We start from the raw sequence: 22,344 nt of genomic DNA on the forward strand, positions 1-22,344 counted from the left end.
AACTTAAAATTACTTATGTGAATTGCTCCTTAACTTTGTAAGTCCTATGTCAACAAGATGATTCTGTTTTGTCAGTGCTAATTTATTTATAGCCACAGTGCTGGAGTCTGTCACAAACCCACAATGACAGAGCTTCTTTTTATCCTCCTTGCAGTTCGCAATGGGTCAGATCTCGATCTTTAACGCTCAGTGGTCCACTGGTGAAAGACTCCAGAGATCTGAGAATTATTCCTGTTTGTGTCGCTGATTTGCACTATGAATTTGAACAGCATGCTTCATCTCCCTGGGCCAAATACCCACTCCTTTCATCCCCCGCCTCTCACGGCCTTTGTGTGTCTTGTTTGTCAGGTTATTAACACATCTAACCGTGTGTTGGTATGATGCTCAGAATCAGTGAGCCCTGGTACCGGTTGAGGTAGGCTGCAATAATACTACTGAGAGCTTTTACGTAAATGGCCAAACATAGGCTGGCTTTGGGGCTGGTGACTGCCTTTGCACAGGGTTGCTGCTGTAATATAGCTGTAGTCAGATATGTTTTTGTCATTTATTATAGCTCTGGAAGTAAAGTGCTAGTTTATTGGGGTGCCAGAGAGTATATCTGAGGGGGCTGCAGTGCTCAAGACATTGCCTGTACAAGAACCCCAATAGCAATGTTTAATGGCCAGAATTACTTAAAGAGGCTTTTAAGGCCAAGGATGCTAGGATTGCATTTTCAGTGTACAGCTTACAGAGATGTAATAGTCCAGTTTGACAAGTAATTGGATCGCTTGATAATGCAATACTTTTTTTGCACTGTTCTCGGTGTTAGAAATTGCCTGATACAAACAAATGTTTGTGAAACTTTTAGTCTTGTAGAGCATTGAATTTGCCTTCAATTTGGAATCTCTTTAAAGACAATGTTTAAGACTCTCATAGGCTTTGCTAGGCAGCTGTGGAAAAGGGCTTTATTTGTTTAACCCCAAAGAGTTGAATCCTAATTGAGGTTAAACCTAGTAATTAATCAGATGGCCTCTTCCTTGTTCTATTCGTGGTGCTTTTTATAGTTGTAGTATTTTTTATTCAGGAAAGATCCAGGCCTGAATTTTGAATTCCAAAATTTGGCAAAAGCAAGTGGAAGAAAAGACCCTGTACAGAAATTCCTGATTTGTAGTCAGAAAAGGTGTTTCCCACTCCTCTCTTTCACTTGCCTTTCATCCATGGTTGTATTTTTTTTTTCAGGAAGAAGATAACAGATTATAGAGACTGGTATCTTTTTTGCTTTATGTTCATACAGTATTCAGTAGCTGGACTTTGTCCTTTCCTGGAGTCGGTGAGCTCTCCTGCAATAATCCTGTTAGAGGAACTCCGCTTCTCTTTCAGCAGTGTTAATCTCTTATGTTTGGTTCAACAGTGTATTTATATTCCCTAGTTTTCATGGCCATGAACATCCTTGCATTCTAGTATTTCTGCCTTTCAGTATATTTACACATCTAACACATGCGTACCCATATATATAGTATATAAGGATACCAGACAATTCTGATGTTTGTATAATGATGTAGAAAGGTCATACTCAGATCCAAAATTAGTGGCAAGCACTATAGAAATGACAAAGATTATCTTTTTCTCAACACTTACTGTTTTAAAACACAACCTAGTCCTTAATTCTTGAGTGAGAAAAATGGAAGTAAGGGCAAAATTAGCTTTCTGCAAACTGAATTTATCTGAAATGCCAGTGAAAGTGCACCTTACTAACTGATTAATCTCTAGCTGCTGTTGTTTACACATGACAAGTGTCAGTTATGAACTGCTAAAAAGGCATTGGAACAGACAGGGAGATTTAGAGTTCACAGGAAAGAAAATAAGGAATAAAGACAACTGCACAAGTATAAAATTACTTTTGATGAAATCAAAACCAGGCTGACAGAACCTGAAAAAAAGCACATTTTTGTTACAGTGTAAAGCAGTGATTAATGTGAAGAGTCATATTTTCCTACAGGCTGAGAAAGGACACAGTTGGTCACAAAAGGAAGGGCTGAAAAAAATATTTGCACACAGTTCTTCTCCCTTAAGTACTTGCCACAACATGAAGCTCATCAGTGCTTAGTGAAATAACCCAAATCTGATTTCTTTCCTTGTAAATGTAACGAATAGTGTTCATTACAAGAATTGTTTTTAATGGCTCCCCTCTGGATGGAAGAGCTGGAGTGCTTTGTCTCGCATCCTTGATGTTTCTAATAAATAAATGCATCTCCAGTGGGTGGGACAAGAAGATTAACTCTGATAAGACACTGCAATAACTATATGGAAGAATGGGGTTTATACCTGGGGGTTCAGTTTTGTACAGAGATAAACAGGCAACAATCTCATCGGCTGCAAAGGGCACGTGTCTTGAGTATCAGAGGTCAGAACTGACTGCATAATTTGGAAATGAGAGTATTTCACTGCTCATTGTAAAGCTATTTGAAGTGTAAACTATTTACTAATGATTGGAAATAGATGTTAATAAGATTTTAATAGAGTTTGAGAGTGTTGTTAGTGAAGACCTTAATGGAAATATGAGTTTTCTGGGGGAATAAAAACTGCCGGAGAGTAAATTTACCATTTAGTGATCTGAAATGCTAAATGAGTAGTGTTTGGAAATTACTTTAAGTGACTGTGTTTGTTAACAGTGGCTTGCGTTTTCTGGGGGAGGAAAAGAGATCTTGAATATACTTGTGAAAAGCAGCTGCATCTTTCAAACTTTAGACAGAAGAACTGGACACTTAAAAACTTAAGAATGTGCTAATGTGCTGGAGAAGTAACCTATTTTCTGCAACCACAGTAATAGGGTTTTTTTTTGAATGATCTGTGCTTTATTTCCTACCAATAGTTTTTCAGAAAGCAGTCTTCTACAAAATTTTAAAGCTTGCAACATGGGGTACTTGAAATACTTTTTAAAGATTGTTTTTTTTTAATAAGTCTGTCTGTGAATGTGTGATTAATTATTTTTAAAAACCTATCTCTCTTCCACATTCCTTATCGTATTATTACTAAGATTGATTGTTTTTTTCCTTCTCTTCTCTGTTTTTTTCTTCACCTTAATTTGTTCCCATCTATACGTTTTTATTGTGTGATATGCAACTAGTGCTTACTAAGCACATGTTTGGAGAAGGATTGAATTTAGTGGAAAGTCACAGCAGAAATCCTACGTTCTTGGTCTTGTCACCAGATATCTGAAAATAAACAACTTAATTGACAACCTATTTTTCCCAGTGCTGTGAATTTTTAAAAATTATTTTTCTTTTCTCATCTGCACCAACCCCATAGACGGTATCAAGACCGTCCTCGTTATTCTCAAAGGGTCTGTCCCGTTTGTGCCTCTTTTTGCTCAGGGGTTCATAGGAGGGACAAGAGATGAGGACGCCCGGAGCCACTGCGGTGTGGATTACGCACCAAGTACAGCTTCACTGGTGTCTTTTCCCGTGGCGTACGCAAAGCAAGATGTCTTGCAGCATGTCCCACCTCGGCCGGCCGGAGCCCCACCGAGCGCGTGCTGTTAAGGTGTCCCATCGTTAGATGTGTCTTTCACATGGCGTGCCGTGGTGGTTAAATTTCAGTCGAGGTGAGTCAGCGAGAGCAGGTTGTTCCAAAGGTGGAAGGGCACTGGAGAGCTGCCGAGCAGCTCCGCAGAGCTCAGCCGTGGGACGGTCAGCTGAAACCTGACCTCGCTCAGGCTGTGGTCAAGTGCAAGGTCTGTCTCTGAGAGGGACCGGGTCCGTTCCGAGCACCTGCTGCTGCAGGAGGCAGGAAGCCTGGGCAAGGGTGGAGGAGCCCGACTGGCTTTGGCCACGCTCGGCACCTGCATCGCTTGCTGGGGACACTTCTGATGCGGCTCCGTGAACGTCTTTCTGCAGGGATTAGTCTTGGATTCGCGAGCAGCACAGGTCACACACGGGACACGCCTGTCAGAAGTTTAAGAACCGAGGTAGCTACATGGAGAAATTCTATTTATTGGTAACATGCACAACTAGCAAGGTGTTGTTATTGCCATTGATGCAGAAGCTAAATACTCCTTTATGTTTTTGTTTTCCTGGGCTTTCAGATAAAGGCAGGTTAAGGAATGGTGTGGGGGTGCTTGTCAGCTTGGTAATTCCTTGTCATTTATTAACTTGTACCTGGAGCAGAGAGGCAGGGCAGGTGGAAACTCACAGTCCTTCCATAAGGCTCTTTACCTTTAAAGGCAAAGTCCATATAGTCGGTATTTCTTATCGGAGAGTCGAGCACGTATGGTGTGAAAGGATTTGTGACTTGAACACACAAGGGGCTTATCTTCGGAGAGAAAGGTATGGCTTTTTTACTTAGGGGCAGCTAACAAGCGTCACTTATCCCAAGATAAAATGTAAGGACGAGGTGCTTTTGTTTTAATTCTAGATAAACTTACAAAGTCAGCCAAATGGGAAGGTAGGACTTCTTTTACTGTGTTTACATTGTGATAAATCCACAGTGCTTGATGTTTGATATGTTTTTCTCTCAGAATAAGTGATATTTATTACTTACCCCCAAACCATGCCTTCTTTTTTAGCATATGGTGACAAATTTAGACATAAAAGACATTTGAAGCTGTTCCTGAAATGTTAAGAACTTAATATTTTGTAATACAAGGAAGAATTTTGATATACTGTCATAATAGTAGAGTAACTTAGTTTAGAAAGGACCGCTGGAGATCATCTTGTCTGACCTGCCTCCCATTCAAAGTAGGGCCAACTCTGAAGTTAGATCAGGTTGCTAGTCATGTTGTCCATCGATACTCTGAATCAGTTTGTGGCTTTTGATTTGGTATATTTGACTGTAAGGATGACCTGTAATGTCAATGACGTCATTATAACCTTTGCACTTTTAAAGAGGAATTCTTTGTTAGGTCAGTGGTAGTTTTTGCCAATGACTTAGTGAGGTCAAGATGAGACCTAGAGGTTTCAGCTTGTTGGTTTCTTTTTTCTAGTCGCAGCTCTACTTAAGATGAAGGATCTCTTTTGAAAGCCTTAGAAACATACAATTGGCAGGTTGAACCAAAAACTAGTAATATCAAACTTTAAAAATGGTAAGCTTTCAGTCAAAGTGGAAGCAAGATAGAAATAAATAGTGGCCTTTATTAAACATTTTGAACTCACTAGTTTACTTCACAAACTGTAACTTCAGTAGTTCTACTTTGTCCTTTCCCAGCTGTAATTAAGGTCATAGATACCGGACTATAAACATTTATAGAAAACAAAAACAGAATAGCAAAGGAAAAAAGGAGGGGCACTGTCAAGCTATAAGAATTTACTCTGGCAGAAGGGCACTTTTGAAAAATTCTTTATGAATGGTGATGCTACGAAGATATAATGAAGTTTGTGGAACTGACTGTTGTGAGTTGAATTAGAGGTTTGGTGTAACTAGCGTTACTAGAACTTGGATTCATTATTTCCTCTTTAATACAGACTCCTGTGCCATTCCAGACTGAGAGATACGTATAGCAGAAATGTTACATTAAAAAGATATTCCAGATATTAAAAGTAATTTTTAATATCTTAGTTTGCATCTTGACGGTAGTTTGCTTTGATACGTTGACACGATTCATCATTAACTGCCTTCTCAGATATTGATATATCCTGTATCTTAAAATGCTAACCAAGAGTTGCGTTTTGGTTTATCTTTATAGCCGTCGGTCTGGCCAGTATACAATGAACCATGACCATTCCAAGAAGACGCCCGATGGGGCATCGTTTGACTGCTCAGGATCCCAGGACTCCTTGGATGAACTGTCTATGGATGACTACTGGAAAGAAATTGAAAACATCCATGAAACCAGAGGAAATAATCATGAGGAACGAGTAGCGCTTGTAGTGAAAGAGCCAGATGGTAATGAAATCCATTCTTGTGAATGATCGTCAGTTTGCTGATTTAGGGGTTTTTCTTTAAGTCTTATTTCAAGAGATCGCACCCACCAAACACACTTAAATTGAAAGGAGGTCTCTGTGCTGAACATCCACTTTGAAAATTCTGTTGCCTCTGATGCGTATCAACAGAAACAGGCAGTGCCCTGGAAGAGAATTTTATTGGAGATAAGTAAAAGACTGGTTTTCCTTTAAATCCTTTTTGCAGAACATCAGGAAGATGCCTGTACTTGCAAAACAATTGAAGCTTTATTTTCAGTTTACTGTTAAACTAACTTACCCTTTCACTCTTTGTGTATGTTATTCGTTATTGTAGCTATTGTGGATAGAAACATCACGCTTTAGAAGACAAGCCAATGATTAACCGGTTTAAGTTTAGTGAGTAACTTTCTACGCCTGTAACTATTGTGACTGTTCAGTTGCATTATCTGTGTTTCTCAGAAGCATCAATTATGGGCCACTCCTGAGGGCATGATCTTAGAAGAAGTTGGGCATTTTCTGTATTTTTCTTGTCCTATTGGACAAAAGAGAAGTAATGTCCTTAATTCCACTGTTCTCTCAAAAAATTAATTTTTAATAGTGCAGTATCTGCCTCTCTCTCATTATTCCAAGAGGCCCACAGTCTCAGTAAATTGAAATGGTGAGTTTTGCATTTTGGTATGGCCTTTACATGAGTGAGATGTGCTCCATTAGCTTTCAAAGGAATTTGCATGTCTGCCTCGCTTGGCATGTCAAAATTGCTGCTATTTACAAGTGCTGCGAAGAGGGTAGCAACGTGGCCTCTGGAGAAAGCAGCAAGGCTTGAGCCTGCGTGCCCGGGGAGCAGGGCGTTTGATGAAGCTGCAAGGTTGTCTCCAGAGCAGCAGAGCCCATCGTACTGCAGCACATGAGCCTCTTCTCTTACCCCAGCTCACTGATGTTGCTGTGCCTTCAGGTTCTGCACTCCAGAACCCACCATTTCCTTTTTTGTTTATATATAGCCGCCTTCCTCCTAGTTACTGCTCCAGCTCGACTCACTGACAGTTTCTGGCCTGAAGCCCAAGTGAGTCAGCTCCATTGAGTTGATCAACTAGAGTAGATGTTGCTTTGCTCCAGACCTTGCCAAAAGTGCAGCACTTTGTTTGGGTATGAGTACTCTTGAACATGTGGGATGCTGCACCTGGCTGATTACTGCCTGCCTGGGCAGGGGCTTGCTTGAGACATGGCCGTGCAAAGGTAAGGCAGGGGAGAGATGAGATATACCTTGCTCACATCTGTGAGAATGGATGTAGCCCATCTTTCCATCCCTAATAACAAAGTATGAAGAAGTTTTGTCACTGGCTCAGGGTTTGGCCACATAGCCATAGCAAAATTCATGCTTAAAATTTTGTCTGTTTTCTGAATGCTGTTAATATTCAGGTGCCCACTGGGATGTGCTCCGGGCACTGTGAGAAACTGCAGTCTATAGTGAAGTTGACATGCCAGCTTTGGAATACTTTTAGATATCTGATAAATGGAAATGTTGCTTGAACATTTGAGAGGGTTGCTGGCATTCAGCACAAGCTTGGCTGCTACAGACAGAACTTAGTGTTTTAAAGAAAGTATCATTAGAGAGATACTGATTTCAGAAGCAGAAGTTTTGCCATCAGTGACAGTATTTAATAGCTTTCTCCTCTTTCATGTGCAGTGATCTGTCAATAAAGGATACTTTATCAGCTATAAGGCTAAAGCAACAATTGTTCTGTGGGCTGTCAGCAGGCTGGAGACCATGTCATAAGAACTGATTAAAAAATAGCATTAAGGTGACTCCTGTGGCCTGGTTTGTCCTTCATTAAATTGAGCTAGTAGAGAACTGCAGGATTAATGTATCAAGAAGAGTGGGCAGAACCCTGTCAGTAACGGAGCTAAAAAGATTGAGGATTGAACTAAAAATCAATGAAGCAGCAATGATCGGAGGCTTTCAGACTTCCCCATACACATTTATATCGAGGTACATTTATAAAGTGCTATATAATTTAATAGAAGTGCTGTATATTATCATAAAGATTGCCCCATAGCAATCTGTATTGGATTAACTATTTTAAAAACTTTGATATCATATGATAACCCTTTTGAAGCTCTTTAGAAACGATAGCCTTTTTTCAAGTCATTGTAGTGTAAGTAATTGTTCTTAATTGCGGATCCCCTCAGTACTTGCCTGTCCACTGCATGAACTATGTCGTGTTATTAGCATCTGGTGTGCTTAACAGTACCTGAAAGCCAACCCTTATGCCTTCTCTCTTTGCTTTGCTCAGAGGGAGAACTGGAAGAAGAATGGCTCAAGGAGGCTGGTCTGTCAAATCTGTTTGACGAGAGCTCTGACGACTCCCTGGATAGCGTGGTGTTTCTGTCCACGCTGACCCGAACCCAGAAGGCAGCGGTAGAAAAGCGAGTAGAGACTGTCACGCAAACCATGAGGAAGAGAAACAAACAGCACCAAATTCCTGACGTCAGAGATATCTTCAGGCTACAAAATGACTCAAAGGGAAAAGTAAGTTCTTGTCAGTTTTGTTTTTTTCTGGCAGAGAGAAGAGAGATGCATGTAGGGTGTGGGGAGAGGAGAGGGATGCGCAGAAAAGGGATATTTCCAGAAGATTCGTGTCTAACTTTTCACTGTTTTCCAAGGGAATTTTTTACTCAATGTATGGGAGTAGTGTTGATCCAGATTTGACATCGCATTAAGCAATTTTAGTGTGTAGAAAGAAGTAAGTCCATTTGCCTTATATTACTTAAAGGTGGTGAATAAAACAACCACTTCATGGTCAAGATATTAATCTGAATTAATTTTAACGCAGATGCAAAACTCATGACAACAATCACCCAACTTTTATCGTTGGATGGTAGCGCCAAGCAGCCATCCTCAGCAGTCTGCCAGATAGAGTGCAGTACCTCTTAGCAGAGCATCTTTTTTTAAAAAAAAGAAAAAAGGAAAAAAAAAAGGGGACATCAACCTAACCTCTTCTGTTTTGGCTAGATCTTTATGTCTATCAGCTGGGGGCTTAGACTCTGTACTGACTGCCAGGGAACTGTGCGTGTCATTAAACTCTGTGTGGGAAGTTGCTTTGACAGGTCCTGAAGGGTCCCTATCTCCTGTCATGGGGTATTGAACGGGAGACTTCCTCTCCTGTGTGCAGGAAAGGGGAAGGAGGGAAACGGAGACTATGATTAGAATTCCTCTTCTGTAGAGAAGCCTATGTGTCCTCTCTGCTTCCTCAAAAGCAACTAGATCTTGAGCTGTAAGGAGGCTCTGACCTCATGAAAGTGCACGGCTAGCTTACCTGGCCTCAGCCCTGTCCCTTGTTCTCTCTGCTGCTGCCACCATTCAGCGCCGTGGTAGCGGCGGCGGAAAGCATGGCGAATTTTGAGGGGATTTAACTTCCTCCTTCCCCCAACAACTTCTTCTCCTTTGGCAACTCCTTTCAAATTCAGTGGAGGTGAAATGTAGCGGGGGAAATTTGTAAGCTCAGATGTATGTTCTGAAGGCACAACTTCCCTTTCACTATTGTGCTTTGCATGTGGTTGCAGAAGGGATTATAACTCCATAAAAGTTTTCTGGAATCTGATTTGGAAGTGACTACACCTAAAAATTACAAGATCTAATAGCAGAGCAATTTAGGTAAAATACTGTGCAGCTTATAGCAGTATAATTTCCCTTTCAAGTATTTTTTTTTCGGTAAAGCACAAGAAATACTCATGTTCCTGTATTTAAGCTACACTTTGTAATGTTTGAAAATCATATGTCACAGTGTTCAGTAGACTTCTGTGTCTCTTAAACTACATGTTTTGATATTGATGACATCAGTAAGAAGTGATGCAAGCAGACAAATGATTGTGGCCATTTAAGGTGTATAAAACAGAAGGTTAGGATATTTATGAAATATAGAAATAACTGGGGAAAAAATAGAATCCCTTTAAACCTATCTCCTTGACTGAAATAAAATAATACAAGTGTAGACCCTCAAACCTATACCTTTCTCCAAAGCAAGATAATTATTCAGAAATCATTGCTTGTAGTTATTCATCTAATCTGTCACACAAAGCCTGTAGTGAAGTAACTTCTACAACCTACCTAGGTAACTTGTCTCAGTGCTTTGTTACTCTCCCATCATTAGAAAGCTTTTTATGTTACCAAAGAGAACTGAAGCCATCTGCAGCTGTATGAAGTCATTCCAGTTTAAGAATAGCCTCCGAAAATCCTGTACCTCCCCTTCACCTGGAGGAAAGCAGGAGGAAAGGTAAAACAATAGTGTTGATGTTACGCATCAACGCAACAATTGTGTTGATGTTTCAACTAAATTTCCTGCCATATTCCCAAAGAGAAGCTAGACTTCTGGTGCTTTGACAGCTTCCCAGTCTGCTTCTGCTGCTCTGTGAAACAGTAATAATATTCTGGGCAGTCTTGCTATCTTCTTCCACGTCTCAAGATCCCTGATTTTTAAAAAAGTAAATATAGAGGTTTATATTGGTAGGAGAAATCTTTAAAACTTCATATTTTTTTTTTCTCAATAATATGGAGTTACACAGTGCTTGAGTAAAATACAATTAAAACTGCAGAGTGCTAAACATTCACTGTTGATCTGAGTTGCCAAAAAGATAATAAAAACAATATGTGGGTTAAAAGGTGTATGGGTATATATATATAGTCATATATATATATATGGGTATAGATTTTCTACATGTTCTGAAATACTTTTTTCTATAGTAGGTGTCATCAGTTCATGGAATGTGAAAAATCTTGAGACTGGGTAGTACAGCATTGTAGAAAGGAGAAGATGATTGAACTCCTTACCTGTTTTGTTGTCTCTTCGAAGTATCCTAGTTTTGCTGTGTGGAATCTAAGCTGTAGGCAAGATATTAATGTCAGGCTGCCCTGCAAAAGGGATGAGATTGTTCTGTAGGGGAGGCAACCATGTAAGATTTTTGCAAGAGGAAGGAATTTGGACTGTGTCAGTCAAAATGTCTCCTTCAGATTCTCTTTCTATATCCTTTCCAGCGCAAACTATGGCTTCAGGTTGAAGAATACATTTTCTTATTCTTTGTAACTCTAGAAAATTAAGTCATCTACTCACTTATCCTTTTAGGAGGAGAGGGAATGGACTTAATTACTTCTTTTTTAATTACTTGAATTTCAGATCCCCTGAGACTTTGGTAAAGTTTTTTCTTCTGAAACACACAGGTATGCTTCTGCATACCCCTGAATTTCAGGAGTCCATGTTTTAATCCTGCACCACGTCAAAGGAGTTTCTACAGCCATGCATTTGGTTTTTGTAGGCATGTGTATTTACTGTTCCTTTCTTAGGTCTGTGATGGAAGTGAACCCTCAACTGTGAGAACAAGTGAAAACAAAAATGAAACGCAAGATGGAACAAAAGGTAATGCTGAACAACTCTTTTTTTTTTTTTTTTTTTCCTTTTGGTTTGTAGGCTTTCAAATACAAAAGCTACTATGTAAGTCCATATTTCCAGTAACTTTTCAGCAGAAGGAAATGAAATTCTTATGAGAAGCCTGTGTTTTTGCAGTGTTGTAGAATTTTTAAGTGTGGCTGTAGATAGTGTCCTTTGCGCCATCTGAGAAACCTTGTTTGTTACCAGTGATCATCTTATAATCAAATCATTTGGGAGAAGTCGCCTCTCATAGCTTATGGTTAGATCTTTCCTGATCCTTAATTTATCCCTTCTGGTTTATCTCTGCTGTACAGTACAGGAAACGAACCACTATACATAAGCTCATCAGCGTATACAAGAGAACAAAAACAAACGGACTATAAACATCCAAAGAAAGTGAGAACTGGCTATCTATCTGCAGCTCAAAATGAAACAAAAACAGGGATGGAAGAAAAAAGTTGTTTACCTTTTTAAGGAAAATGGAAAGGAAATAGCATTTTGTGTGTGTAGGACTGGGTTGTGTTCAACAGCACATGATTACACAAGAGGGGTGCAGTACCCATGGAAGACCCCTCCCTCTCACTGCCAGGTAGGACAGAGCATCGCAGAAGTCCTTAGCTGAATCCATGGTTTCTGTTTTGAGAGTATAAATTTTAGTGAAAGACTTTGACAAAGCTTTCTGCTGTTCTTCAGGTCCAATAATAAAGGGATGGCTGCCCTGCTTAGGTTTCTTTGAAGCAGGGGTTGGTTGCACCATGTCTGTTATATCCACCATACCCTTCACTGCAGAGATCAGGATATTAACTGGCAGCCATTTAAGCTTTAAGATACTGCATTGCTATTCTGCGTTTTTTAGATGTTGGGTTTTTTTTCTTCTTTCAGGGGACTGGATAGCACGTATGTGTTACACTGAACCCTGTAGCCACGTAAATAGGCAGGCAGGCAGATCTAGTTCCCTACTGCAAGTTACTTGTCTGTAATTAAGCCATCAAATAAACTTCTGCTCCAGTTCTAGAATGCTGAGCAGTGGTATTCTGGAAAAATGGTTACTTTAGGATTAGACTTAGAAAACAGCAACAGGATGTGAATGGAAGTTGAAGTGGGAGAGATGAATATAAACCAGCCCTGAATATCACCAAATCTGTGCATTTCCAGAAGTGCTGTTAATCTTTCCCTCCCTCCCTCTCAGCAAACCTCACTCAAATAAGTACATTAAAGAACTGGGAGGGCTGCCAGACTGCTGGTTCAGCACTAGGGAAGGAAGAGACGCTTGGTGCTTGTGTCAATAAACTGCACTGTAGGATTTAGAGTTGGAAAATTACCAAGCAATTATTACAGAGTTTTTATCACATCTGGGTTTTTTTTCCAGTGGCCCTAATGAACCCTTCAGAAATGGGAAGTTCTGAAAGGCAGATCCCATATGCTAGCTCTCCTCAGCACAGATTGCGATGTGGATGGCAAATGCAGCCTGCTTACATCCTGATACACTTCTGCTCTTGTCAACATGCTAAAATGGGCTCTGCTCCCAAGATTGGAGCAGGAAGAAAAAATCAGGGCAATTTGCAGTGGTGTTAAAAGCACCGCACCTGTTTCAGTGCTATGCTGTGATCTTTCCTCCAGAATGATGAACCAATTAGTGTTATGCAAACAGTGAATGAATTTAAGGCAAAAAGTAAACAATGCCTGATATTTCAGAGATACTAAATATTTATGAAATCCAAATCCAAAGACATTATTTTAAAATGGAAATACCCTTTGACAGAGAAGTAGTACCAGCTTTAGCTGAAAAATATGAATGTCATCTCAGACATTATAAAGAAAAAAATCCAAAACTTAAATTGAGATGTCTTAAAACTGTTAGAGTGAATTACTCTGTTTGGCCCTTCTCCAAAGCTGATGACTCTGTTCTTAATTTGGTATTTGAATGCTGCATTCCCGAGTGCTTCTGCCAGACCGAAGATGATAATGATTTGCCCTTAGAGCATACAATGGGCTGTGTGAACCTGTGCTCACTCCTCCTTTCTCGCCAGTCTGACACACCTTGTTTCTTGCCTAAACAATGTGAGCAAACTCAGGGAACAATACGAAACCATTACGTTTTTATTCTTTTCTGCCTGATCCTGCTCAAACAGAAGAGTTTAATGAGTTCGTAAGATTTTTTTGTGGGTAGATGCATTTTGAGGTTTTTTTGGAAGGACTCTCACTTACTGGCTTTAAGTGTCTCTTTGTTTCATTTAGGTACAGAATGTGTCTACAGGAAATGAAAAGAAAATTAAGAATCATGTATTAAGCTGTCAAAAGACATTATCATTTTAACAATCCATAACATTCACTAAAGACCTGCAAAGCTAGCAATATGTTCAACAGCTACAAGAGGAAAAAAAGTAATTCTCCTTGGATGCCTGTGAAAAGGACTAAATAACTGTGTTGGTGGAGGCATCTCCAGAATAAAAAAGGAAGGAATAAAGCAGATGAAAAGCTTGTTAGCTTAAATAGAGGAGCAGCAAAAGTCAACTTGCTGTGGGACTGCAGTTGTCCACACATGATTAGCTACAAGGGAAGAATGTTAGATAAAACCTCTGTATAAGGGAAACCTCAGAACATAATGATCTGGCAAATGGATGAAAAAATTGTGTGTAGTATGTGTAACATGAGGGTAAAGAGCTGTAATGTTTACTTCTTGATAGGGAACAAGACTGAAATGTAGTTGGGTATTTTAATTAAGGAGTTTGTTAGAATCATAGAATGGTTTGGGTTGGAAGGGACTTCAAAGATCATCTAGTTCCAATGCCCCTGCCATGGGCAGGGACACCCTCCACTGCTGTTTCTGCTTTTCATTTTACGTGATAAATGAGGAATCTGTGGCTGAAGTGACAGAGCGTTAGTGAAAAGGTTACAAAGCTTTTTATTTTCTATTTAAAATCATCTATGAATTAGCATTTTAGAGAAATGCTTTGTCAGGGAAAAAAACCCTAAATCAGCTGTTCTGCCTTTCCAATTATGAATTAAGATCTATCAGCATACCTTCATAGGAGTATACTCTAGATTCTCTAGCAAAACTAGGAAATAGCAAGGTTGACACTTTTGATATTTTTATGGCTTATTAAAAAGAAAACCAAAATGTAACTCCCACCCCGCTCCTGAAGAATTCCCATCATTTTACATGATCCTCAAATAGCACCGTGAACCAAGGACTGATGTACAGTCCTGATACAGGACTGATGTAAAATACGGTTTCCACATACTTACAGACAACATTTACATTTTTCTGTATCACACTTGCATTTCTCTCATGAAATATTGCATGCAGTTGGCAGGCCGTCAGAACACCAAAGCTGCTTCCTCTTACAGCTGCTTCCTGGTTAATGGATGCACAACAGTAAGAGCAAGGCTACACGGTCAAGAAGAAACTCTGCACAGCAGCAGCACTTCCAGACCTTTAAAATGTGCACAGCATTACCAAGACATCTGCTTTACACAGCACCTTCCTATGACCAGAAGACTGAAATAGGATCTGCTTCTTTATTGTTTGTTAACATCAGATCCCTCCCAGGCTGGTGGGAAGTATGTAGGTCACCTATAGGCCACATTTGCATGACAAAAGTCTTGGGGGGACGGGAACTATTTTCCTTTACTTCCGATGCATTAAACAGTTTACATGAGGTATACAGATATGCACACAGGGAGGCCAAAGAGGGAAGCCAGGGATGAATTTGACCTTCGATATGTTTGGTTACTGAGTCTCATATATCTCTTTACCTAAAGGAGCAGCTCTAGTTTCAGGATCAGCTTAATCTTTATCGTATGCCCCAAGCATCTTTTGAGGTCTATAGAAAGTAAGCAGAAGCCACTCTGGGAAGAGCAAGTGGTGAGTAACACACACAACAGGCAAAATTTGGAAGTGTTTTATTCCCCTTCTCGCAGCGTTGCTTGGTTGTAAGTAGAGTGAGTGTGTTAACTCGAATCCACCTCCTCTCTGAAAGTATCTGAGCTCTGGATCCATTACATTGAAGTGGGAGTGGGTGCTTAAAGCATTGTGCTCTACCAGAGAGTGGCAGTGGTGGCTGCAGCCACTTGCCAGTTATCAGGTCCCTTGAGTTTGGCCCCAGCAAACTGAGATCGTTTTCAGGACTCACTCTAAAGAATATCAAAGACTAGTCTTGTTTTGCATATAGACTTTCAATTAGACACAGGTACGATTCAAAAAAATTTTCTAGTTGGTGTAATTTTATTTTTTTTTTAAACTTGATGCTTCGTAGGTTGTTTGGGTTGTGTACTTGCAGCTCAGCTCTTTTGCAGACCACTGAAAAGCAGCGGTGTAGAGCACTGCTTCCCTGATGCCTTCTCTCTTAATCAGCCTATCTGCAGCCTTTCCCCTTCTTCAGGATCAAATGTTGCTGTAGCTGTAACTATTTTCTGGGATTTTTTTTTCTGGCTTGGTTTAGCATAGTTATTCCAGGCAATATAAAAATTTCCCACAGCAGTGTAAAGAAATTAATCTATTATATTACACAATATTCTTATACCAAAGCATATGCAGTGCTCGTGTTCTCCTCCTCAACTCGTCCATTTCCATCCCGCTTTTCCTGCACTTGTGGTTAGTTTTGAACAAGCTGCAGTCTCCAGTGAGTAGGAGCCAGTGGCTGAAATGAGCAGGATTCATTTGTTCATATTTGCACTGGTTTTAAGAAAGTCTGAATTTCATCACAAATACTTACAAGGTATTTGTAATGTCTTGTACAAGGAACCTAGTCCTGGATGTATCCTTTACGAAGTACCACATCATGAGAGAGATGGTGGAGAGATCAGACTCTTTCTTTGGTTAAATTGTCTTTGGTGCTCTGTATTAAACAGTGTTATTTACAATATAATTTTTCTCTTGCTTCTTTCATGATATATTTTAGCTTCAGACTGAAAAACACTGGTTGATTTACTGTGAAATTAGAATTCTTTTTCTAAAAGCAGAACTGCATCTCCCTTTTTTCTTTTTTTTTTAAAAAAAAACCCAAAGAAACAAATTTAAAAAAAAAAAAAAACAACAAAAAATGTTCTAAATTTGTCTAGTGTTTGATTCCTCTAAGGAACAAAGAAAGAGAAGTAAGGCCATTGTTGTGTACTTAGTTCTTCCCTATATCATGGAAACATGTCCAAACAGTTTTGAGGAATCAGACTGAAGAGAAGACAGGAATGCTGGGACAAAGACATGATGTGTGCACTCTCTGTTGTTCCCAGATGATCGTAGAGGAAACCTTCTCTTTTGCTCTTGAAATTTTAACAACAGAAAAAATTTCTCATTTGGATGCAGGATGTTAACAGTCTTTAAGGCTGGAAAGTGTTTTATGGCAAGAAACTTCTGGTGCCAAAGCTGTTTGGCTCTGGAAGATTCTGGGAGTCTGCTGTTCGTTTGAGGTGAATTGGTTTATCTTATCATAATGGATAAATAGGAGAAAACCCCATGGCTTGGCAGAATTATTCAAGAAAAACTACAAAAGATAAACCCTTGTTAGAAGCTAAATTTTCAGCTGACATAACAAATGCAGAAATCAGTGAATTTGTAACCAGAAAATCCATCCTTTTCACAGCATTAACTTCTAATCAGTTTTAAACTTACCCTCATGCACTGAATGGTGCTCAGTTGTGCTGCTCTTGATTATTATGTTTTTTAACTCTGTTTTCAGGTCCAATGTTCAGTCTTGGAATGGATGAGCAGAAGAGCCCCCTTGAAGACGTGCCATTTTCAGACAATGACATCAATTTGAAGATATCATTTGCAGAACAGGCAGCTAATTTCAAAGACAGCTCAGTAGGCAAAATGTGGAAGGGTGGAGGGCGTGACACTCTTCTCCCGGTAGGTGTTTCCTGTTTATTGCTCTCATTCTTTGTTTCACTACTGGTACTCTTTGGATGATATTTATCGCTAGTGAATGAATTAGATTTAGAAGAACGTTGTCAGGTCCAGCTTTGTGGAGACAGAACTTCTCAAGATAACTCGTTTTTGGGAATAGTATTCTCAATAACATGGAAGTAACTACTTTTATGCCTATTTATGTCATCGTCTGGCAAAATGCACTGTGTGTAAGCAATAATGGACTGGTTATATTAAGCTGGAATACTGGCTTAGTGGTAGTTGTACACAAACTCTGTCCTTACTTCATTTGTTTACAGCCCCTTTTCCGGTTATCTGAGGTGAGATGCTTTGCCTCTGTAATACAAATCTCTGTTATCATTTAAAAAGGGTTGGTGGATGCCTGTAGAAACTTTGTGCAATTATCCAATGCAGATAGGTGAGGGATAAGAATGAAGAACAGAATGGTCTACAGAAGTCTAAAGTCAAATAGCAGGAAATTAAAGATTAGTTCGTGCTAAGTTTTACTTTCCAACTCTTAAGAAGTAAAAAAAGTCCAAAAAAATACAAAAGATGATCCTCCAAGGCATTTTGTTGTTGATCCTCAGGCATGTCTTTTGAGGATCCCTCTCTACCTAACAGTTCATGAACATGCAGTTATGTATGACCTGTAAACTAATGACTGGTGTGAAAAACGTCTTTTCTTTTAACAGTGTATGCAAACATGTCTGAGTAAACATAGTGTCTGAAGTAATAATGTTTCACGGTTCTTCAAACACTTAATTTAGATAAGGACGTGTGCAGTTCTTCAAATAGTAATTACCTCATGTATCGTAGTTTAAACATTATAAACCAGACACTAATGGGTATTTAGAAATGGATTCTAAAGTGTTTGAGTCATGTTTCTCTAATGCAGCCTATAACAAGGAAACGATAGCTGTACTCTGATTTACTTCTGTATATATACATACATATGCATAATACATACATTAGCTGTGCTTTAAGCTAGGCTTATGAAGGATTGCACAAAGATTGTGCATGGGATTTCTCCTTCAGTGATGAAAGGAGTGGCAAAATGATAGGAGAAGGAAGAGAGTTACCTGTTTAAATCTACAGTTTGGATTTGTTGCACTTTTGTCATCGGCAGCTATTTTTAAACACACGTTTGTGCAAGTCAATGAAACCTCAAGGCAGGAAACTGACTATGTATCTACAATTTGTAGATTATGTTTTGGTATCTGCCCTTGTAGTCATGTACCACAACCACCAATTCATCTGTGCTATCACTGGGTTTGTACAGGATGAGGAAATAATTCAGGAGTATAATATATCTTTCCAAATGGAAGAAAGTCTTGTCAACCTTTCTGCTTCGAGTCATGTGCACTCCTAATGTCAGGCACAGGCAAGAGTCTTGCTTAGAAGCCTGCTGGTGAGAGATGGAGTTAAAAAGCTCTATTTGCTGGGAAGTCCCTCTCCCTCACCCTCTTGGCCCAGTTCCTCATATTGGTCTCTGACTGCAGCTTCTGAGCATTTAGTGCAGTAGAAATGAGTCATAACTAAGGATTCCCCTTCCCTAAGAAGGGAACCCCTTTATTATTATATATATGGCGGCCAAATGTGTTATTTTGTGTGCGTAAGTGCAGAGGGATTTCTGTCGCAATTGTACATGCATAGGATTGTTCATGGACAGCCATTTCCACCACTATAAATTGCAAAAGGATGCGGAACACGATGGTGTAGGAGGGTTGGAGGTGGTTACAAGCAGGACACAACCTGATTTTTTTTGGAGGTCCACAGTGAAAGGATGAAAGGACAAGAGGCAGTGGATACAAGTGACTACAGGGGAAATGCTGTTTTGCAAAGTGAAAAAAGTCCCCGTGAGAGCATTAAGGACTGGAACTGGTGCCAACAGAGGTTACTGGGAGTTTTCAAAATTCAGTTGGACAATACAACAAGCAACCTGATCAGATTTTGAATTTAACCTTGCTTTGAGCAGGTAGTTGGATTAGATGACCTCCAGAAGTCACTAGGATCCTAAATCCTTCTATGATTTTAAGATCATCTGCTTTTCAGTCTATTTGGGGGATTCTCCCATGATGTAGTCAGCAACAGCAGGCTTCATGGTGAAAGATTGTGCCCTGAAAGAAGCACAGCCTTCGTGCTAAGTAATTTGTTATGACTTGGATTATTCACTGTCCTGCAAATCTCTACTTTTAGAATTTCAGGCTGCCGAAGGACAAAACAGGTACGACAAAGATTGGTGACCTGGCCCCTCAGGACATGAAGAAAGTCTATTCTTTAGCACTGATTGAATTAACTGCTCTCTATGATGTACTTGGGACAGAATTCAAGCAACAAAAAGCTGTAAAAATAAAAACCAAAGGTGAGTCATTTTTTCATATTCTGAACTAAATAGATCTGTTTTAATCCAATAAAACAAATGCATCTAGTTCTTTATGTTTTTCTAGCATAAAATCTGTATTAATATATAAATAGTGACATAGGTCCTGAACAGCGTTCGATTACAAGCTTTAACTCAAGGCACACTTTAAGCAAGTTCATGCACATAGTCACTCCAGCTGTGGGACTGTGCTCCTTGTCAAAATTAAAACTCAGGTCAGTCACTGAGCAGATAAACCAAGAAGTGGAACTATCTTAGTAGTATGCTGTGTAGGAAGAATTGCTTCACAGAAGTTTATATGTGCTGCTATATTCCCTGGTTGGGCATGAATATGTGCTCTTTGTGAGTATTCTTTCCTGCTACTTTTATGGTTGGACTCGGGGATCTTAGAGGTCTTATCCAACTGAAATCTGCGATTCTACCTGACTTTTTTGCTTTCATTGTTGTTGGCTGGAGATGCTGGCAGCCTTTATCACCTGCTTTCCTCTTCTGCCTGGTACAATCTTTCCTGTGTCACATAGGTCTTGCCCATCCAATAATATTAAGTGGAAGATTTGGGCTGTTGCAGAGGATATCGAGACAGCTGCAACAAGTCATTTTGCTTTGCAAGCCATTGGAGCATATGTATAATCATAGTGCTTTTCTTGGCAATATAGGACACATGGAAACCAATTTTAAGATGCTAGAAGTTTTAAGTGCTTTGTTTGTTTTCTGTATTTCTGCCTTCTGCTAAATCTTTACAAGAGCTTGAAATGTGTTACCAGTTAATCACAAGCCTGCTTTGGCCAAAACCCTGTTGTCAAGGTTCAGTGAATGTGACAGTGCAATAGCTCACTTCAAATAATTGAGAGCAACAGAGAGAGTTGAGAGATAGACAGCAAGGTACAATAGATTCTTCAGAATATGCTCTTTGCTTTGCAGTAGTAGAGAATAACTTTTTAAATGCAAAAGGCATACACAGAAACATCTATGAGACCTTGATCCCTTAAATGCTTTTCTTCTTGCAGAAATGCTTGTGCTTTCACTAATGAACAAAACAGAGACAAAACACTTTCTTCTCTTGTATTTTAGGTCTTAGTTTTAATTGTTTCTTCTTACCAGATTTATTGTTAATTGAATTTCACTCATAGCATTATTATCCGAATGACAGGCAGTCATGAAAAACATTGAATTGATAAAAAACTTTTTTAAAAGTTAAAAAAGACGGACTCGACTCATGGAAATGTGTAGGAAATAGACAATGACATGTCACCCTTTCTGCCGAACAAATCTGCTTTTGCAATGTAGTGCCTTCAGTGTCTTGTTGCTCTACCTGACTCTCGCCTCTTCTCTCCTGAAGTATTGTTTGGCCAATTGATTCAAAAAATGGTGGATCTATTGGCTATTCTCCTTTGTGCTTGAATACATAAAGACGATGAAAACATAATTCTTCTGGGGAATGCTGCGCTTTGCCCAGCCCTGCCTTTCTATTGACCTCCTACAATTTGTTTGTCCAACTTCATCTCAGTAGAAACTTTTATTATTGACGAGATCTTCTAGATGATAAAACTAGGGAGTATGGATATTGACTGTATGTATGAGTCCTTACATATCTTATAGGTAGACTTTTTATGCTGGTAGAGATACAAGAACTCCCTGATTTGGCACTGAAACCGATGTTTCTCTGACGTACTTCACATTCCCTCAAGGACTGACATCTTTTTAGTAATTACAGCTGTTCTGTGCTTGGTATTGGCATGGCGTCATACCAAGCAGGAGTTCTTAGCTACATGTAGTGTTATATGCTGTTTTGGAAAAATTGCACATACAGCAATTATCAGTACTTCCGACAGAGAACTTCTATGTCAGCAAACTTTGGGTTAGTCGTTACTAGTGTAGCTGTCTTTTAATGGTCATTCACTTCTGTTCAGCTGGACCATAAACTCTTCAGAGTCCCATTTACTTGAAGACTAAGGCTCGTTTTGCATCAGGGCTAGATTAACTGAGACTAGATTCTTTTTTTTTTCTTTTAATTTTCATTGCCTTAGCACTATTCTAAAGGCTATTTTTTAACCAAGACTTTACTGTACTTTCACTTTTATTAAAAAAAAAAAAAGGCAAAACACCTGTGGCGAGATGGTGATCTTGCGATCCTGCTGGTGTTGAATAAAGCAAAAGCACAGGGGTTGAAAAGCTCTTCTTTCAAAACCCTCATAGAGAGAAGTGTTCAGAGTAACTCTGAGTGATAATTACATCTGTCTCATTTTAGTAGCCAAATTTCTGGATATTTTACTCACGCCGTTTGTATCTTAACTGTAATAACTTGCATTGAGTGGTGAAGATCTGCATGGCAGGGTCATCACCACACCCGTTCTGCAAACCAGAACCACGCAGATGGTTCATTTATGCAGTGTGCTTCACTGTACTGCAGAATATGTGGATGGCAATTTGAAGTTGAAACAGAAGACTCCTGATTTATGGTTGAAGGAAGAGATGAATGAATCCTTTTAGCCAGAATGCTTTGTGTAATAACTTGATTGACAAAGATATTCGAATACTTTGAACAAAAGGTCAATAGCTCTGAATGTATTGAATAGACTTTGACATGTGCTGGAATAAATGTGGATAATATCTCAATTTCTTTTGCTTTGTTCTTCAGACTCTGGCTTGTTTGGTGTCCCACTGTCAGTTTTACTGGAACAGGATCAGAAGAGGGTGCCAGGAACCAAGATCCCACTGATTTTTCAAAAGGTAAATAGGCACAAACAAGTCAACTTGTTACATACCTGCAAATGACAAAAAAACCCCACATTTTGTCCTGGA

At 39.4% G+C, this 22,344-nt stretch overlaps 1 protein-coding gene across 1 annotated transcript in view; it reads left to right on the forward strand.

Moving 5' to 3' along the window:
* Positions 1-22,344, forward strand: part of ARHGAP18 (Rho GTPase activating protein 18) — a 64,553-nt gene that overhangs the window by 21,097 nt on the left and 21,112 nt on the right. The window contains exons 2-7 of the mRNA XM_086632086.1: positions 5,660-5,859; positions 8,168-8,403; positions 11,212-11,284; positions 16,975-17,144; positions 19,359-19,524; positions 22,181-22,272. Coding sequence (XP_086488212.1) covers positions 5,660-5,859; positions 8,168-8,403; positions 11,212-11,284; positions 16,975-17,144; positions 19,359-19,524; positions 22,181-22,272 — 937 coding nt within the window. The remainder of the gene's footprint in view (positions 1-5,659; positions 5,860-8,167; positions 8,404-11,211; positions 11,285-16,974; positions 17,145-19,358; positions 19,525-22,180; positions 22,273-22,344) is intronic.

This window comes from Tauraco erythrolophus, chromosome 2 (genome assembly GCF_009769465.1).
Source record: "Tauraco erythrolophus isolate bTauEry1 chromosome 2, bTauEry1.pri, whole genome shotgun sequence".
Lineage (NCBI taxonomy): Eukaryota > Metazoa > Chordata > Aves > Musophagiformes > Musophagidae > Tauraco > Tauraco erythrolophus.